Raw genomic sequence first — 17808 nt, forward strand, 5'->3', positions numbered from 1 at the left:
GACACCTGAAGGGAAACACCCCCTTCTCCCGAATTCCACCCCCAAGTTCACAGAACTGAGCCCCCCTCCTACCCAGAAATCGGTCCTCTCACTCACTTCAAATGTTAAGGGAAGGGGCAAAAGAGCCTCACTCAGTCTCCAGCACAGAACACTTCTATTTTCACACACAAAAAATCCCTTTTATTTTTCATAAAATAAACCACTTTTATAAACTATTTTATTTTATTTTATTTATTTTTTGGTGGCTGGCCGGCATGGGGATCCGAACCCGTGACCTTGGTGTTACAAGGCTGAGCTCTAACCAACTGAGCTAACTGGCCAGCCCCTATAAACTATTTTATAAAACATTTTATAAAATAAACCTCACCAAAAAACCACTTAATTTTCAAATGCCGTGGTCTCAGATTTTTTTAAAACCCCATTCTTGTCTTTGTAAGATTAATAGTCTAACAATCAAAATGAAAAAAAAGAAGACAAAAAGATGTAAAAACAAAATGTTTATAATCCTACAATTTGTTCCAGTTTGTTCCAAAATAGAAGCTTAAATAAATGACACTCCTATGATTCTATGGAATTTAAATTGTTGAGAGGGGACTTAATTTAGGGGAAGAAAAATATCACCTCCTCCTTGCACGACACATTGGGAAAATTTAGGGCTGGCAGATAAAATAACAGAATGCCCAGTTAACGTTCCAATTTCAAATAAGCAATGACTAATTTTTTAGTATAAGTTTGTGCACATGCAATATTTGGGACATACTTATTAAAAAAAAAATCTTCATTGTTTATCTGAAATTCGTCAGGAACTGAGCGTTCTATATTTCTATTTGCTGAATCTGGCAACCCTGCTATGCAAACACCAAGATACCAGGACTGTTTCCTCGACCCCAGCCAGAACTAGCAGTCTTGTCCCCAGCACCCATACCTCAAGGTCAGCTTCAGTAAAATCGATGACAGAAAAGGCATTGGACACAGTTTTCCAGTCGTTCTTGTCGTTAATAGATGAGTCTTTGGCACAATGACCCTGTTGACACAAAATTGGGTCACAACGACATTTTTATAAGGACGGTAAGTGTGTGTACACCTATTTCTAAATCAAAATGCTTTTCTTTACAAACATGCAAAAGCTAGTTCTGTCATATACTAAATTGTAAACAAGTAGTTTTTACTCTAATTGTCTAGGATATAATGATTTGCCAACCACTGCTTTTCCACATTTATCTGGAATTTTATTTTTATGTCTCTGTTCTGGGAAAAGTTTCAAAGTTACGTATTAGCGTTATATCTTTTGTATGTGTTTTTAAACATAGTTTGTCATTTTTGCTAAATAAATTGAAGCTGTTTGTCTTAATAAATACCTGCTGAACCATGGAGGGAAATTACAGTGCTTAAATTCAGAAAAGTCTTGACTTGCATGAGAATCTCCAGCAGTAATTTCACTGAGGGACTAGATGGAAGGAGACCCTCACTCAAGGAAATAAAAGTTTGGCATTTAAAGAAACACAGATTTCATGGAAATGGTCACTAGCAAAGATGTGTTAAGACTTTTTCCACTAACTCTAGAAGTTGTCTTTTAAATAACTAACAGGCTGACCAATGTGACTATTTAAAGAAAAAAAAATCACACTGGACAGGTGTTTTTTATTATTTTGCTTTTGTGGTACAGAGTGTTGCTAGCTTCCTGGTTATCTGAAGATTCATTATCTTAAAATTTTTCTTTGTTGTGTGCGGAAATCAAAGGTGTCATACCATGAAAACATTCACCAGTAAACTGGCCAGTATAAAATTTGCAACCTCACAATATCCTTTCCCATAGAATCAACAGTATCTGCCCCTTCCCCTCAGGCAGTGTCTGAACAAGTCAATTCCTCTTGGACACCTGTTGGTTTGAAAACAGTGCAAATATACTACAAAGTAAAGCCATGAAATTAACCAAAGTTATAGGAGATCATGAAATTGATTGAAAAAAATAATAATGGCAAGTTGCTAAAACCATTTCCAAAGCCTCTGGGACACCAGTATCTGGGTGGATTGGTGTGGCCAGAAAATAATCTGCAATAGACATGTTATATTCCAAAAGAGAATGATTTGATTGTCAAAGGGTTAGAGAAGCCCTTGAGGAAATGGATGAAGCTCTCAAATACTTTTATGAGTTGATCATCTCTGATCATGCTACGAAAATTCAAACATGATACAACTGTACAGTTTTTTGGGAGGGAAAATATTGGGCTCTCAAAAAGAACAAAAAAAATCAAACTTAATTTATTCTTCATTCTAAAAATTAGCTCAAAATCTGTTAAATATAAAATGAGATTATGAGATTCTTTTATCTTCATTATTTAGCTTTAAATAAACTTCAGTCAAGCAAGTTCCATGTTTTCTGTGAAATACTGGCCCTTATTTTGTGAGATTCACTTTATAAGACCTTGTTCTCTCTCTCTAATGATACCCCAACCTGCACTCTGCAAAGTGACCTCAAAATCAGGCCCAATAAGAAGAGAAAAATTTTAAAACCCTGGGACAAAAAGGGTGCTAGCAACATCAAATACTGATCAGTGTCATACAGTCTGGGCATTCCAGAATCCTACTGCAGGCTGCAGAAGAATTAATGCTGCAAAGTTATATTCTGACAGTCAATTTTGCAACAGTAGACCCTGGAATTGCTTAGAGAAATGGCCTGAACTATTTCTTTAAGGTAGTACATTCATTTTGCAGCTAACAGTTCTCAAGACAGAAGGCAGGAAGGTGGGGGAAGGTCTTTTCAAAGCTAGTTTGGAAGCAGAATGAAGTGGCATAGGTTGTGGACATAGATGGATGGTTAGTTTCTATCACATGTAGACCAGCAGTTTTCACCTGAGCTGTGCATTAAATCACCAGGAAAACATTTAAAACAACTCTGATGTCCAGGTTCCACCTCAGACCAACTAAATCCAAATCTCTGGAGGGTAGGACCCAGGCATCTGTGTTTTTAAAAGGCTCCTCAAGTGATTCTAACTTCACCTAGGACTGAGAACAACTTGCCTAGACATTGGCTACTTTACCAAGATGATTATTTTGCTTTTGTGGTACAGAGTGTTGTATATAGCTGTCAGGCATAAGAGGAGACAGATTAGCTTGTTTGTGATATGTGTGAAGAAATCAGCCAGTAGGTACATCCCAAAATGATAACAGAACGTTCTCAAACAACCTATGGCAGCCCCAACAAACACCCTCCTCCAAAGGTCACCAACACCAGGTGCCGGTCCTTCCAACCTGCGAGAGGTATTTATACAGCTGGGGGTCTCGCTCAAGTCCCAGGTAAGCAAGGTAATCCTCTTCAGCACCTGCGAGCAGCTGGTAGAAAATGTGGAAATTCCGCTCACCCTGATTGTGATAGACGACTCGGGACTTTTCTATCAAGTAACTGATGATATGCCCACCTACAGGAATGCCCTTCAAAACAGAACAAAAAAATGCAGCTATGACAACCATCAAGCCTCTCTCTTACTGGCATCTTCTGGGAGAACAGAAGTTCTTAATTTGTATGAAGTCCAAACTATCAATCTTCTATGGTTAGCGTTTCCTGGGTTCTTTTTTTAATAGATTTTTGCCTACCCCAAGGTCATGAAGATATTTTCTACATTTCTGTCTAGAAGTGTGATTGTTTTAATGTTTATGTTTGGAACCACAAACTATTACTATTTGATTTTTGTTTATGGAGTGAGGTATGGGTCCAAAGTCTTTTTATCCATGTTGATATCCGGTTCATCAGCACCATTTATTGGAAAGACAACCTTATCTCTACTGAATCACAGTGGCACTTTTGTCCTAAGTCAGGTAACTGTATATGTGGGGATCCTTCTGGACTTTGTTTTGGTCCATTAGCCTATTTATCTATCCTCATGTCAATATCACACTGTCTTCGTTATTATTTTAATAATATGTCTAATAAAGAATTTTTATTCCAGGACACATACAGAACTCTTGAAAATCAATGAAAAAGAACAGACAATCCATTTCAAAATGGGCAAAAGACCTGAACAAAAAAGAGGATCTTTAAGTGGCCAATAAGCAAAACTTTGTTAATTATCAGGGAGATGCAAACTTAAAGCACAGTGAAAAGGTGCCGTACCACACCACAATTTCTAAAACTAAATAGACTAACAATACAAACATTGGCAAGGGTGTGGAGCAATGGGAACCATCATTAATTATCATAACATTGCTAGTAAGAACCCAACAATTCCACTTCTGGGTATATACACAACATAAATGTATGCTTACATGTACTAAAAGGCATGTGCAAGGATGTTCAGATCACTATTAGTAACAGCCCCAAATTGCAAAAAACTCAAATGTTCATCAACAGGAGACCAAATAAATTGTGATATAGTCATACAAGTACAAAATGAGCAACTCCTACATGCAACAACATGAGTGAATCTCATAGAATAATGTTGATTGAAAGAAGCCAGACATACACGAGATATAATTTCACTTATATAAAGTTCAAGAACCAGCAACATGAATCTGTGATTATAGAGGTCAGTATAGTGGTAATCTGTGTTAAGGGGGATATTGTTGGAGAAGAGCAAGGGAACCTTCTGGATGCTAGAAATTTTTATATCTTGATCTGAGTGGTGGTTACACAGATAGCTACATGTGTGAAAATTCATTGTGCTGTTCTCATGATTTGTGTCCTTTTCAGTATGTGAGTTGAACTTCAATAAAAAGTTTTAAAATATGCATCGTTATTCAGTTTCTTTCAGTCAATGCACATGCCACCAGAGGTCCCCATACCAGCCTTTAGGAGGCCCTGAGCCAGTCTATCCTCATCACTGCACTCAATGCTTAGCTAGCTGGGGTTCTCTAGTCCAAGTGTCATTTTACCACTTGGACCTATATGTCCTAGAGATTGTGTCTACTCTTCTCACTTGCATTAGCCCCATTTAAATTCTGCATATAACACAACCACACTCATTCATTTACGTATCGTCTATGCCACTTTCATGCTGCAACAACAGAATTGAGTAGTTGTGACAGAGGTTGTATGGCCCACAAAGCCTAAAGTATTGACTCTCTGGCCCTATCCAAAAAAGTGTGCAGAGCCCTCAACGTAAGGAGGCATACCTAAACAATACATTGTTTACTTTTTTGTTTGTTTGTTTGTTTTAGTGGCTGGCTGGTACAGGGATATTGTTTCCTTTTGATATTGTTTTTAAGCCTTATAAAAAATGGCATCACAATGGCACACGGTATATTCCCCAAACTCTTCCGTGTTACGTGTAGCTGTAATTCATTTGCTTTCACTGCAACGTGTGTGAACATACCACAATTTAACTGGCCGTTCTCCTGTCCATGGACATTCAGTCCTCTCCAGATGTGTTGGTTTTTTTCAGTTCTTTTACCATCACGAGCATTGCTGTTGTGAACCTACTTACACATCTGCAGGGATAACTGTGGCAGTGGAATGGCAGCCTCTTCGGCAATGTTTTCCAAATGAGTTTTCACGTCGTTTTCCAAATGGGTTGCACCACTGTACACCCCCCAGCAATGTGTAAGAATTCTTAATGATCCACATCTTTGCCAACACCTAGTATTATCAGATTTATTAACTTTTGCCCATCTAGAAGATGTAAAATGGTGTCATTGCAGTCTTTATTTGCATTTCCTAAAACTATCACTAACCCTAGATATTTTAACTGTTTGAGCCCTTCCTCCCTTAAGATGCCTTGGGTTGGGATCCATCACTGGCAAAATAAGGGGTTCCCATGAACCAATAATAGCAACTTCAGTGTACCTGAAAGTCAAACTGTATATCCATGTATTTTCCAAATCTGCTGGAGTTGTCATTCTGGAGCGTTTTGGCATTTCCAAAAGCCTGGGAATACAAAGCATCATTCGCTGTCATTTAAATTCACCATGCTTGTCAAATTCCTGACCCCAAATAACATGCTTAAAAAATGGAAGAAAAAGAGAGGAGCCAGGGAAGAAAGCAATACTTATCTTCTAAAAAGGACTTAATGCCAAATGCTAGAGCTGGACTCAGAGTAAAGAAGGGAAAAATATCTTCTTAGAATCTGATCTAGAAATATATTAGAAATGGCCTAAGAAGAATCACATAGGACCCTATGCCCTTGTTGTCCTAGAAGGCATAGTGAACAGTCCCTATCACCAGACCCCTTCTAAATCAAGTTGTTCAGCTCAAAGTGTCTGCTGGGAAAATTATTTCAATTATGGACATCTTCTTTTATAGAAATGGCCACAAAAACACAGGAGAAAATGACTTGTTCAAGATTAGCCAGCAAGTCAGTGAATTGCAATAGTAGAAATAATAACAATGATTTAATAATAAAGATATTAATAAATAATAAAGTATTAGTGCTTTCTAATTCTGCTGTGTGCTTTTTGTGCATTCATCTCATTTAATCCTCAAAACTTCTTAAGAAGCAGGTCCTATGAGCAGACCCATTCTACAGATGGGTAAACGGGCTCCTGGATTTGGAGGGACTTGCAGAAGCTTGCTGGTGCTTGGCCATGCTGGAATTAGAATCTAAGCCTGCCAGACTTAATTCAAGGCAATGCCCTTAACCTTGACACTACCCACGAGACCGCTTTTTTTTAACAGAGCCCTGTTTTGACTGGCCTGCCCAGGCAGAGGATTCTTCTTACTTAGTGACCTTCTTGGAACTCCCCTCTGTCGGTCTTCAAAGATCACTTACCTCTAGCACAGGATTGGACAGCAGCAGTCTGTCACGGGCTATTTGTAGTGACTCAGTCATTGGACAGGTAACTGCAAAATACTGGAGAATCTTCTTGGAAGCTTCTGTTTTCCCTGCCCCGCTCTCTCCAGAAATGAGGATGAAGTGGTTACTGAGCTCAGAGCACATCATGCGGTAAGCATTGTCAGCTATGGCGTAGCTGGAGAGGGAGTGACACAGAAACAAATTGGTTTTAATGCTACTTCCCTTGGATGTGACATCCACCAGATCAGGACAAAGTACCCTGCCTCCAGGAAGCCACATTCAGACTGTGGTTCAAGGACACTGAGCTCAGACAGATATCAAACCCCCACTATGACCCACTGACTGATCAAACATGAAGTATACTAGATATCAAAACTCAAAGAGTAGAAGAGTTAAAGTGAGGAACTTGAGCAATAATGAAAACATTTTTCAAGATTTAACAAATTTATTTTAATTCACCATTTTTTTTTATAAGAATAAGCCAGATACTAAATTATATCCCCAAGAGACATTCTATTAGCTATAGGTAGAAATAACGTGTTGTCTAAATATGAGGGTGCCTCAGGAGGTTTGTGGAAAAATATAATTAAAAGGTAACATGAATCTCTCCATGAACTTTTTGAAGACTTCCCACATTAAATAATTTAATAAATATAATAAGATCTCATGTTTTCTCTTTCCCTCAAAACCTAGAGCACTAAGAATATAGAGGCAGGAAACCAAAAAGATTTAAAAAACTATTGTGATATCTTTAGGATAAGAGGTAAAACTACTATAAAGGCTTTATCTCCAAGATCAGAAACCAAAGCATGATGGTCTCCCAAGAGTATAATCTTAGCATGTGGCACAATGTCTATTTCAGGAAGTACTTGGTGGTGATGATGCAGAATGGTCTATAAATGCCTTAGGAAGTGGAGTAGCCGAGTCACCAAGACAAATGAGGGGAGAACCTAAATATTATTCCAGTCAACCAGGGAGGAGAACTGGAAGACTCAGCAAAGCCTCAGCCATGTAAGATTGGCAGGAAATTGCTCATTTTAGAGATTCCACAGCGCTGGTAAGTTTTTTTCTACCCATGGGCTGTCTTCTTAGCCGTCATGATACTCAGGCACCAGTAGATGGCACTATAGAGACCCACTTCCCAGAGAAGACCTCTCTAGCCACGCTCTTAGATTTCGCCTCTTGTATTTAAGCTGAGATTCAATAATGACCTTAAAGTTTTCTGCTGCTTTGAAAGACTTATTTCACAAGAATGCAGCAGCTTAAGTGAGGTACAGCACCTAATGAACATGCATCAAGGATTTGGGTGGGTGGGAAGGAGGAAGAGAGGGATGGAAAAAAGAAAAATAGAAAGGAAGGGGAAAAAATAGAAAAATACTCCTAGTGATGACCCTGGATGCTACTTACACATGGGGTGGCAGTTCAAAGAAATTGACCCCTTGATAAAGTTCCATCTGGCTCACAGTGTAGATTCCGAGCTCCTGGTATGGATTCACGGATACAAGAAGGGTCCCAATATATGTCTAGAGGAATGGACCAAAGCATGAATGAGGAATTCTGGAGAACAAAAGACTGTCACACCCTGTGATCCCCATGTGTTCATTCGGGGCTGGAGATATAACACAGGTGAAGTCTCTGCCATCATGGAGCTTACATGGGGTTGGGTCGCGGGGAATGGGCAGACAAACAACCAAGGGATCAAGACAGCTTCAGTGAGAGGTCAGTGTTGAGAAAGGTGTACCTAGGGTAATGAAAGTGTGCAGGACTAAGGAAGCCCATATCAGCTAGTGGGCTTAGGGAAGGCTTCTTTAAGGAGCTAACATCATAGCAGAGACTTGAAGGATGAGGAGCCAGTCATGAAAAAAGTGGGTGGGAAGGGTGTTTTAGGCTGAGGAGTCCAGTGTGGCAGGCTTGGTGCACTGCAGGCCAGCGTGGCTGAAGCTCATGAGTGAGTAGAGGATGGTAAGATAGGATGTCAAAGAGGGAGCAGGTTCAGATCACACCAGCCCTGTGGGCTGACAGGAGGAATTGGAGTTTTATTCCAAATCCAATGGATGGTGGAGACACCGCCCACCCCTGCTGAGATGAAACACCTGTACATGAATAGGTGCTGTGAGAGGGGAACGCCGTGATCGGATTTATGTTCACGAAGGTCTCTCTGGCCATTGGGGAAAGCAGGGCGAGAATATCTGCCAGCCTCCTAAAACTGGGCAAAGTGCTCCCACTATCGACACTTATTTCCCTAGATTTCAATGTTAGGCTCTATTCGTGTTCAAGTTTTTCAAGTACTTATATTTGCAATATAACCACTAACATAAGACTTTTTGAAATACAATTATATGTAAATAAAGAGCTCCAAGTTCTTATGTAGAAAAAAATAATTATTGGGGCTTCTTTGAAAAACACACATCGGGCCGGCCCATGGCTCACTCAGGAGAGTGTGGTGCTGACAACACCAAGGCCACGGGTTCAGATCCCATATAGGGATGGCCGGTTCGCTCACTGGCTGAGCGTGGTGCTGACAACACCAAGTCAAGGGTTAAGATACCTTTACCGGTCATCTTTAAAAAAAAAAAAAAAAAAAAAAGAAAGAAAGAAAAAGAAAAACACACTTGGTATTTTCAGATTCTGAGTTTGTTGTTGTTTCAAATCCTTCAGGTACTACAGCCTGCATCACGATTATGCTAAAATCATTACAACTAATGTTTCCAATCTCCAGGGCAGATCCAAACAGAGAACCAGAACGGAGAAGAGTGTTTTGACTAAAATTCTGTATTACTTCAGTCAGTAGAAACCTGCTCTTCCAGGGTGGAAGGTAGTTTCTGAAATTTCTCATTTTAAATAGGAAACGTTTAACTTAATCATGATTTGTACTCCTCCAATACTATGATATTTCTCCTTTGCTTACCCAGAAAATTAGATGGATTTTTTTTTTTCCATTTCTACGATTAAGGGTGATAATTATGAAATTATAATAATTGGAATTAAGAAATTGGAACTAAGAAATACCTTGCTTATTTTTTCTGGTAACCTTGGTTTCAACATATAGATTAAATCACAGGCACCTTTACAAACAAAATAGCTATAAGAAAAATATTTTTAAACAGCTTCTGATCGCCTGATTGACTTTTAGCAAAAGCTATTAAAATATCAAAAAAATTTAAATAATTTTAATAATTCCCACAAAACACACAAGGACACTACAAAGTTTACACTAGAGGAATTTACCCGAAAATTGACCGATCATATCAGGGTATGGTGATAAATGGAGAATTTACTAAAAACTGGCCACTGCTACATGGGACAAGATCAGTCTGGGAAGAGTTCTGGGCAAGTGCTGCAGTCTTGATCCCTGCAGGTTCAGAGGATGTGGTAGACATCTCTTACTTTTGCCTAACTAGCATCTATTCCTCTTCTTTCAACAGATTCCTTTGAGGAACCCTCTTCCCCAGCTTTCAGTCCATATTATCAGGGAGCTGTGACCCTACCCCTCACCTCCAGAGGTGGGCCTGGGTAAAACCATGGGGTTTGGTTCAGAGATGGGCACCTGACTCAAGATGGGCCATTCAGAGCCAACTAATACCAGCTCTGATAGGCACATGACTTGAAATGAGCCAGTCAGAGCCAATCACTGTCAGCTCTGGAACTGTCTCTTGGAAGATGTGCTCTCTTCTTGCCAACACTAAGCTGATAAAATGGCAGCCTGGATCTGCTGGCAGCTGTCTTGCCACCATGAGAATAGAGTTGGCTTGAAGAGGAAGTTGATGCAAAAGAAAGCAGAGCAGAGAGATGGAAAGAGTTCTAAAGACATCATTTGAAACCCTACGTCTATTGCTGGACCCTAAAGTTATTTAAGTTGATAGATTCCTTTTTGTGGCTTAGGCTGGTTTAAGTTGGGTCTCTGTCACTGGCAGCCAGAAAAGACTTAGCACAAAGGATCAAGGTACATCTGCTGATGGTCCCTCAACACCTCCCTTTAATGTTTAACCTAACAGAGTGATATTGTTCACAATCATCAAGGCTGTGAGGGCTGGGAGGTAGGGGGAACCACCGCTTTAGGAAAACAGCTGAGAAATGGGTTAAGTTACATATATGAGGTTCTCATTGAAACGCTTGCGAAGGTTGTCCACAAAGGCAGATTCGCTGGTGTGCGCATCCAACAGCACAAAATCCTGCACCCCGACCTTGTCCCGGGCAGTCAGCGTCCCTTCCATGTGCAGACGGATGTGCTTCCTCCTCACTTCTTCCTACAGGGAACCATACAGTCCTCAGCAGCTCATTTTTCTGGTACTTTCTATCACATGTCTAACGCATGCAAATAACAAGATGCTAAACTCTGCAGTAGTAGAGAACTGAGATTAACTTATGCTGTCTTCATTTAGAGTTCATAATCTGGTTAAAGATACAAGATGATGATAATAAAAGCAAATACATATATGTATTTATAAAACATATAAAATATGAACCACATATACGATGATGGTCCTATAAGATTATAAAGCAGCTGACAAACTCCTATCACCTGGTGATGTGATAATGTTGTAATGTCATAGCGCAGTTACTTTTTTTTATAAACTTAGCGTAGCCTGAGTTTACAGTGTTTATAAAGTCTACAGCAGTGTACGTAATGTCCTAGGCCTTCACACTCACTCACCACTCACTCACTGACACCCAGAGCAGCTTCCAGTCCCACAAGCTCCATTCATGGTAAGTGCCCTGTACAGGTGTACCATTTTTTATTTTTTATACTGTATTTTTACTGTACCTTTTCTATGTTTAAATATATTTAGATACATAAATACTTACCATTGTGTTACAATTGTGTACAGTAATCAGTACAGTAACATGCTGTACAGGTTGGTAGCCTAGGAGCCATAGGTTATACAGTATAGCCTAGGTGTGTAGTAGGCTACAACATCCAGGTTTGTGTAAGAACACCGTGATGTTAGCACAAGGATGAAATCATCTAAAGATACCTTTCTCAGAATGTATCCCTGTTGTTAAACAACGCCTGACTGTATACATGACAATAGCAACAGCTATATATGTATAAATTTGAGATGGATCTTAGGCCTGAATGTTAATGTGAAATCTATGAAACTAATAGAAGAAAATAGAGAAGGGTGTCTTTGCATCCAGAGGAAGGCAAGTTTTCTTAGGACACAGAAGAAATAATAAAAGAAAATAAGAAATTAGACTTTATTGAATATAATTCTTCTCATCAGAAGACACTGTTAAGAAAATGAATAGGTGCAGACTGGAAGAAAATATTTACAAAATATATACCCGCAAAGGATTTGTATCCAGAATAAAAGACTCCTACTGCTTAATAATAAAAAGTCAAACCCAATAAATATTAGGCAAAGGTCTTGAATGGACACTTCACAAAGGAAGATAGACGAATAGTCAATAAACACACAGAAAAATGCCCAACATCATTAGTTATCAGGAAATGCAAATTAGAATCACAATGAGAAACCACCAAAATAATTAAAATGAAGAAAACTGACAATACCAAACACTGGCGAGGACATGGAACAGACAGAACTCTAATACATTGCTGGCAGAAATGTAAAGAGATCCAATGACTTTGGACAAAGGTCTGGCAATTTCTAATGAAGTTAAGCATGCCTCTGTCCTTTGATCTGGCAATTCCACTCCTAACTATTTACACAAGAGAAATGTAAATATATGTCCACAAAAAGACTTGAACACGAAGTTCAACTTGTGCTCAACTTTATTCATAATAGTCCCAAACTGGAAACAATCCAAATATCCATCAGCTGGAGAGTGGATGCAGTACATCTGTACAATAGAATGAGTACCACAGTAAAAGAGAAATAATGGATACATGCAAGAGCATGGATGGCTCCCACAGACATTATGCTGAGTGAAAGAGCCCAGACACAAAAGGGTTCATACTGTATGATTCCATTGCTGTGACATTCTAGGACAAGCAAAACTAATCTGCAATGAAAAATCAGAACAACTGTTGCCTGGTTGGGGGGTTACCGGACAAAGGACATTTTTGGAGTGATGGAAACGTTCTATATCTTGACAGGCCTATGAGATACATGGGTGTATCTGTTTGTCAAGATAAATTGTTAAGATTTGATGCCTTTTGATTATGCACATTTTTTAAAAAAAAGAACCATAAACAATAATCAAGTGGGGAGGGGTTGGAGAATAGGTGGAGGTCTAAATGACAACAGAATGGCAGAATGTTAATAATTGTTGAAGCTAGGTGATGGGTCTAGGGGGGGTTATTACACTCTTCTGTTTACTTTGAATATATTTGAAATTTTCCATAATAAAAAGTCTTAAAAAACAGAATGGCCACCAGATGTCTCCCTATACTACCTAAATGAAGCTAGAATAAACAAAATCACCAGCAATCTAAGGTTGAAAACAATGCATTTAGGTCAAACAATACTTAGTGATTCCAAATATTTCCATTTTAAAGTTTTTTTTTTTTAAGGGGAGGATGAGGGAGGGGTTTGGGAAAGGTTGGTTAATGAATACAAAATTACAGCTAGATAGAAAAATAAGTTCTAGTGGTCAACAGTATTGCTAGGTAGGCATCCATAATTAACAATAATTTATTGTATGTTTTCAAATGGCTAGAAGAGAGGAGCTGTAATGCTCTCATCACAAAGAAATGATAAATTTTTGTGATTATGGATATGCTAATTAACCTGATTTGATCATCTCATATTAGGTATGTGTATTGGAAATATAACTCTGTACCCATCAATTATGTACAATTCATACATGTCAATTAAAAAATAAATTAAAAACAAAACCAAAAAACAATCCAATGGATAATCAATAAAGATGAGTTTGCATGGTCATAAACTTTTTTTAAAAAGGATTTTTTTTTGTTTTTTTTTTTAAATTAGAGACATCATTGCGTAGTGATTAAGCACAAGGACTTTGGAACCTGAGCCTACCTAGGTTCATATTCCATCTCTGTTGCTTCCTGGCAGTACAATCTTGGGAGAGTCTGTCAATCTCTCCAAGTCCCAAGTCTCTGGCTCATCTCTGTAAAATGAAATAATAATCGTACCTACTTTATAGGACTGTTGGTTTGACCAGAATCATGTAAAGCGCTTGGAACAGTGCCAGGCACAATGGAACCTCTGTGAGTACTTGCTTCTGGCATCATTAGTATTTATAATATGATTACTAGAAACAGGAACATTGTAAAGCAAAAAACCTGCTGATTAGTAACCAATGATTCCTTGTTAAACTGGGGGTGAGGTGGGGTCTAAAATAATGTCTAGAGCTGCATACAGAAACATTACTGCAAGTCAGGCTGCAGCAGGAGGAAGGTGCAGAGATTAACGTACTCCTCTCTCAGCCAGGTCCTAGGGATGCAGCAGTGGTATGCTTATGAGAATGAGTCCTGCAGGCAGCCCCAGGAGCTGATGTGACTTGCAGCCCAAAGAGATTTGACAAAACCTCCTAGACTAAGGAATGTGACCATGATTTTTAACTTGCAAGGGTCAAAGCACACTCCATCCACTTCAGACTGGAGTTTTGGTTTGTCGCAATATGACATTTCAATTCTAAGGCCTGGATTCCTTTTATCTGGTTCATTTCCAGATAACTTTAAAAGGATGTGGGATAACTAGAGTGTCCCAATAAGAATGACACGAAGGGTGAAAGGAGGTAAATGTTGGGATGTAAGAGGAAAGGACAATCAAGAAATTAGAGTGGTTCAGCCTTGACCAAAAAGGCAATGAAGAGATGTATCATGAAGAGAACATTAATGCAGAAATGATCAAATAAGAGGGGGGGAAATTAAAGAGATTCAATCACACCTAAGAAAATTAAGTTACATTATGTTAACTTACACCTAAGAAAGAACTCCATCTTTGGGGTGACAGAACTTTGTAGAGGACACTACTCTGCAAACCCATAGAGCAAGAATTCCAGATTCTGCCCCCTATAGGGTACAAGCTGCCAGGTGATGGGGTCTGGCTTAGACCACGGAATGAATGGCCATCTAAGGTATGTAGCTACTGCTCGGCTCCAGCTGGTTGACACCAGGCACGACTACAGGGCCTGTGTTGCCAGACTTTCCAAATATTTAAGAAATGTCAGAAATTTAGGATTCTGTATGAAGTTCCTGTGGCACAAATTTAGTCTTGCAGGACACTAGTTTGCAACCTCTTCAGCAGATACTCAAAAATAAAACAAGTCACTTTTTGTCTTGGATGGTTTAGACATGTCACTCATCTGAATGCAAGGGATTCAAGGAGATGCTCCCACCAGGACCATTATTTTGGGAGTATCATATACTCAGTGATGATCTGATCACATCTTCTTCTACATAATCTAGTGCTTGACCCAATATAGGGCAGGGGGACAGAGCAGGTACAATATGCGTAAAGAAGGGGAGATGATATGGTAGAGACAGAAATGCCTGCTAAATATTACATTGACTTCCCCACATTTTCCAGCCCCCTTGCATGTGGATTTACTTGACTACAACTGGTTGTGGGTAGAAATGACATCTGTGCAAGACCCTTCCAGTGGGCTGTCAGGACTCCTTCAGTGCTGCAACGACTGAGAATTTCTCTTGTTCAGTGGATGAGCCACATGATCCACACAGCCTAGATCCCTGAGATATCACATGGAAGAGAGATGTCCTGAAGAGTCATCCAGACCTTCAGTAGACATTGTGTAAGCAAGAAATAAACTCCTGTTAGGGCAAACTTCTGAATTTGGGGGGATGCTTGTTATTGTAGCCTAAGGTTGCTCATGCTGACTAACACAGATGCAGAAAAGAGCTTTTCCATTGGGAGATCAGCAGTTTGAATGCTAGCCACAGCTCTTGCTAGTCAAACTCAGGCAATGTTTTTGTTACTACCCTAAATGTCTGGAAGAAGAGTAGGGGATATTTTTAATGGGAAGAAGAGGGTAGATGATAAGCTCTGGAACTGTAGTTTTTGAATTTTATTGGAAGCTTCCGAATCCTTTGTTCAAGGGAAATCTTATACGAAACCTCAATATATAAAATTGAAAGCAGACCTTTCTGATTGAAGGAGGGCTAAGAGTCTCACTGGGTTGTCCTGTGGAAACTTGAAACGGGGTCCAGGGAACTCTTAGGGCAGAGGAGAGTTTGCAAACTAGGGCATGTTCCCCAGATCCTTGCTTCCCAAACATCAGTTGTATATTTCCTTTACATTTATGGTCATTGTCTGTGCACCACCACTATTTTGTTTTTATTTTTGTGTCTGTTTTTTGGTGGCTGGCTGGTCCAGGGATCCAAACCACCAACACTATTTTTTACTTTATATTTTTCTTTAAATATGTTTTTCCTGTAAATATATAGTTAAATATTTTATTATGAAAAATGTTCATATATAAAAGTAACAAAAGTACAACAAACCCAATGCACCCATTACAGCTTCAACAAATATGAACTCTTACTTTGGCTCTGTTCACCACTCTCCCAAACACTGTATTCTTCAGAAGTAAGACATAAACATCATATTACTTTGTCTATAAATATTTCAGTGGGTATCTCTAAAAGACCTCTTTTAAAATATATGTGTGTGTGTATATATATATATATATATATATATATATACACACATTTATATATATAACCACAATACCATTACTGTAAAGAAAGTCAAAATAATTTTTAAATATTGTCATGCCCAATGTTCAAATTTCTGTAATTATCTTATATGACATGTTTTACAATTGGCTAACTCAAATCAGGATCTAAACAAGGTCCATACACTGTATTTAGCCAATGAGTCTCTCAAGTATTTTGTTCTATAGGTTCCCCCTCCTTATTTTTCTTGCAATTTATTACTGGAAAAAATTGGGCAATTTGTCCTACAGAATTTCCCACAGTCTCAATTTTGTTGATGCATTCTTATGCAGTCATTTAACATGTCCCTTTTTCTCCTGCATTTTCTGCAAACTGATCATTTGATTTAGAGGATCAATCAGATCCAGGATTGATTTGTTTTGGCAAAAAGACTTCATAGGCAGTGTAGTATACTTCCAGCAGGAGACACAGAAGGGCTGGCTGTCTTTTCAAGATGTCTGTGCTCTCTGATGCACACTGCCTAAATCCACACTTTCTTAGGAGTTTGCAAGGTTTTGATATTCCAGCTCTATCACTCCTTCCTCACTTGTTGGCTGGGACCTATCTGTAAAGAGAAACTTTTCTTATCAACTATTTAGTTGCTCTGGGGTACATTTTGTAAAGGAAAGGCAAGATAAATGCTTGATTTCCAGTATTCAGAATAATGAGTTGGTTCTATAGCATCCTCCAGAGGTGACAATGAGTTTTTAATATCATTACAATTTCATGGGTTTAAGTGTATTTGATGTGTTTCATTCCTTGACAATTATTGAAACTAAATTTATCCTACTTTTGGCAGGTGGGAACCTATTAAGAGGGTTCTCGAGTCCTTTTGACATGGCCTTGATAGTCTTTAACAGCCTAAGATATTAGCGAATTAACTAACACATATAGAACATTGCACCCAACAACTGCAGAGTATGCATTTGAGTTCAAAAGCACACAGAACATTTCCAAAAACTAACATTATCCTGAGCTATAAAGCAAATCTCAAATTTCAAAGGATTTAAATTATGCAGTGCTTTTTTATTATAGCCATCTTGGTGGGCATAAAGTGATATCTCACTGTGGTTTTGATTCGCATTTTCCTCTTTCATCTCTTTTAAAATATAGGTTTTCTTTAACAAACGTTTTTTTAAAACTGGATAGTTTGTCCTATAGCACTTTAAAATGGTTAATTTTATGTTATGTAAATTACATCTCAATAAATTATTTTTTAAAAGAAAAAAATTATGAAGAAATCAAAGAACTACTAAACAAAAGGGTATACCATATTCATGAATTGAAAGACTCAATATTGTAAAGATGTTATTTTTCTCAGATTGATTCTTAGATTTAATATGATTACAAAATTCCAACAAGTTTAAGTAAAACTTGACATGCTATTTCTGGAATTTTTTATGGAATTGCAAAGGACCAAGAATAGCTAAGATACTCTTTATGTAGAACTGCTTATTGTTATGGGATGACTTG

At 38.5% G+C, this 17808-nt stretch overlaps 1 protein-coding gene across 1 annotated transcript in view; it reads right to left on the reverse strand.

Annotated features, from left to right (window-relative positions):
• The window catches only part of MYO1H (myosin IH), a 39775-nt gene extending 28809 nt beyond the window's left edge, over positions 1 to 10966 (reverse strand). The window contains exons 1-6 of the mRNA XM_063086310.1: positions 10814 to 10966; positions 8133 to 8248; positions 6702 to 6900; positions 5780 to 5860; positions 3253 to 3432; positions 926 to 1024 (exon numbers count right to left, since the gene is read on the reverse strand). Of these exons, the coding sequence (XP_062942380.1) occupies positions 926 to 1024; positions 3253 to 3432; positions 5780 to 5860; positions 6702 to 6900; positions 8133 to 8248; positions 10814 to 10939 (801 nt within the window). The 5' untranslated portion in view covers positions 10940 to 10966. The remainder of the gene's footprint in view (positions 1 to 925; positions 1025 to 3252; positions 3433 to 5779; positions 5861 to 6701; positions 6901 to 8132; positions 8249 to 10813) is intronic.
• Between the last annotated feature and the right edge of the window lie 6842 nt (positions 10967 to 17808).

Source organism: Cynocephalus volans, chromosome 2, assembly GCF_027409185.1.
Source record: "Cynocephalus volans isolate mCynVol1 chromosome 2, mCynVol1.pri, whole genome shotgun sequence".
Taxonomy (NCBI): domain Eukaryota; kingdom Metazoa; phylum Chordata; class Mammalia; order Dermoptera; family Cynocephalidae; genus Cynocephalus; species Cynocephalus volans.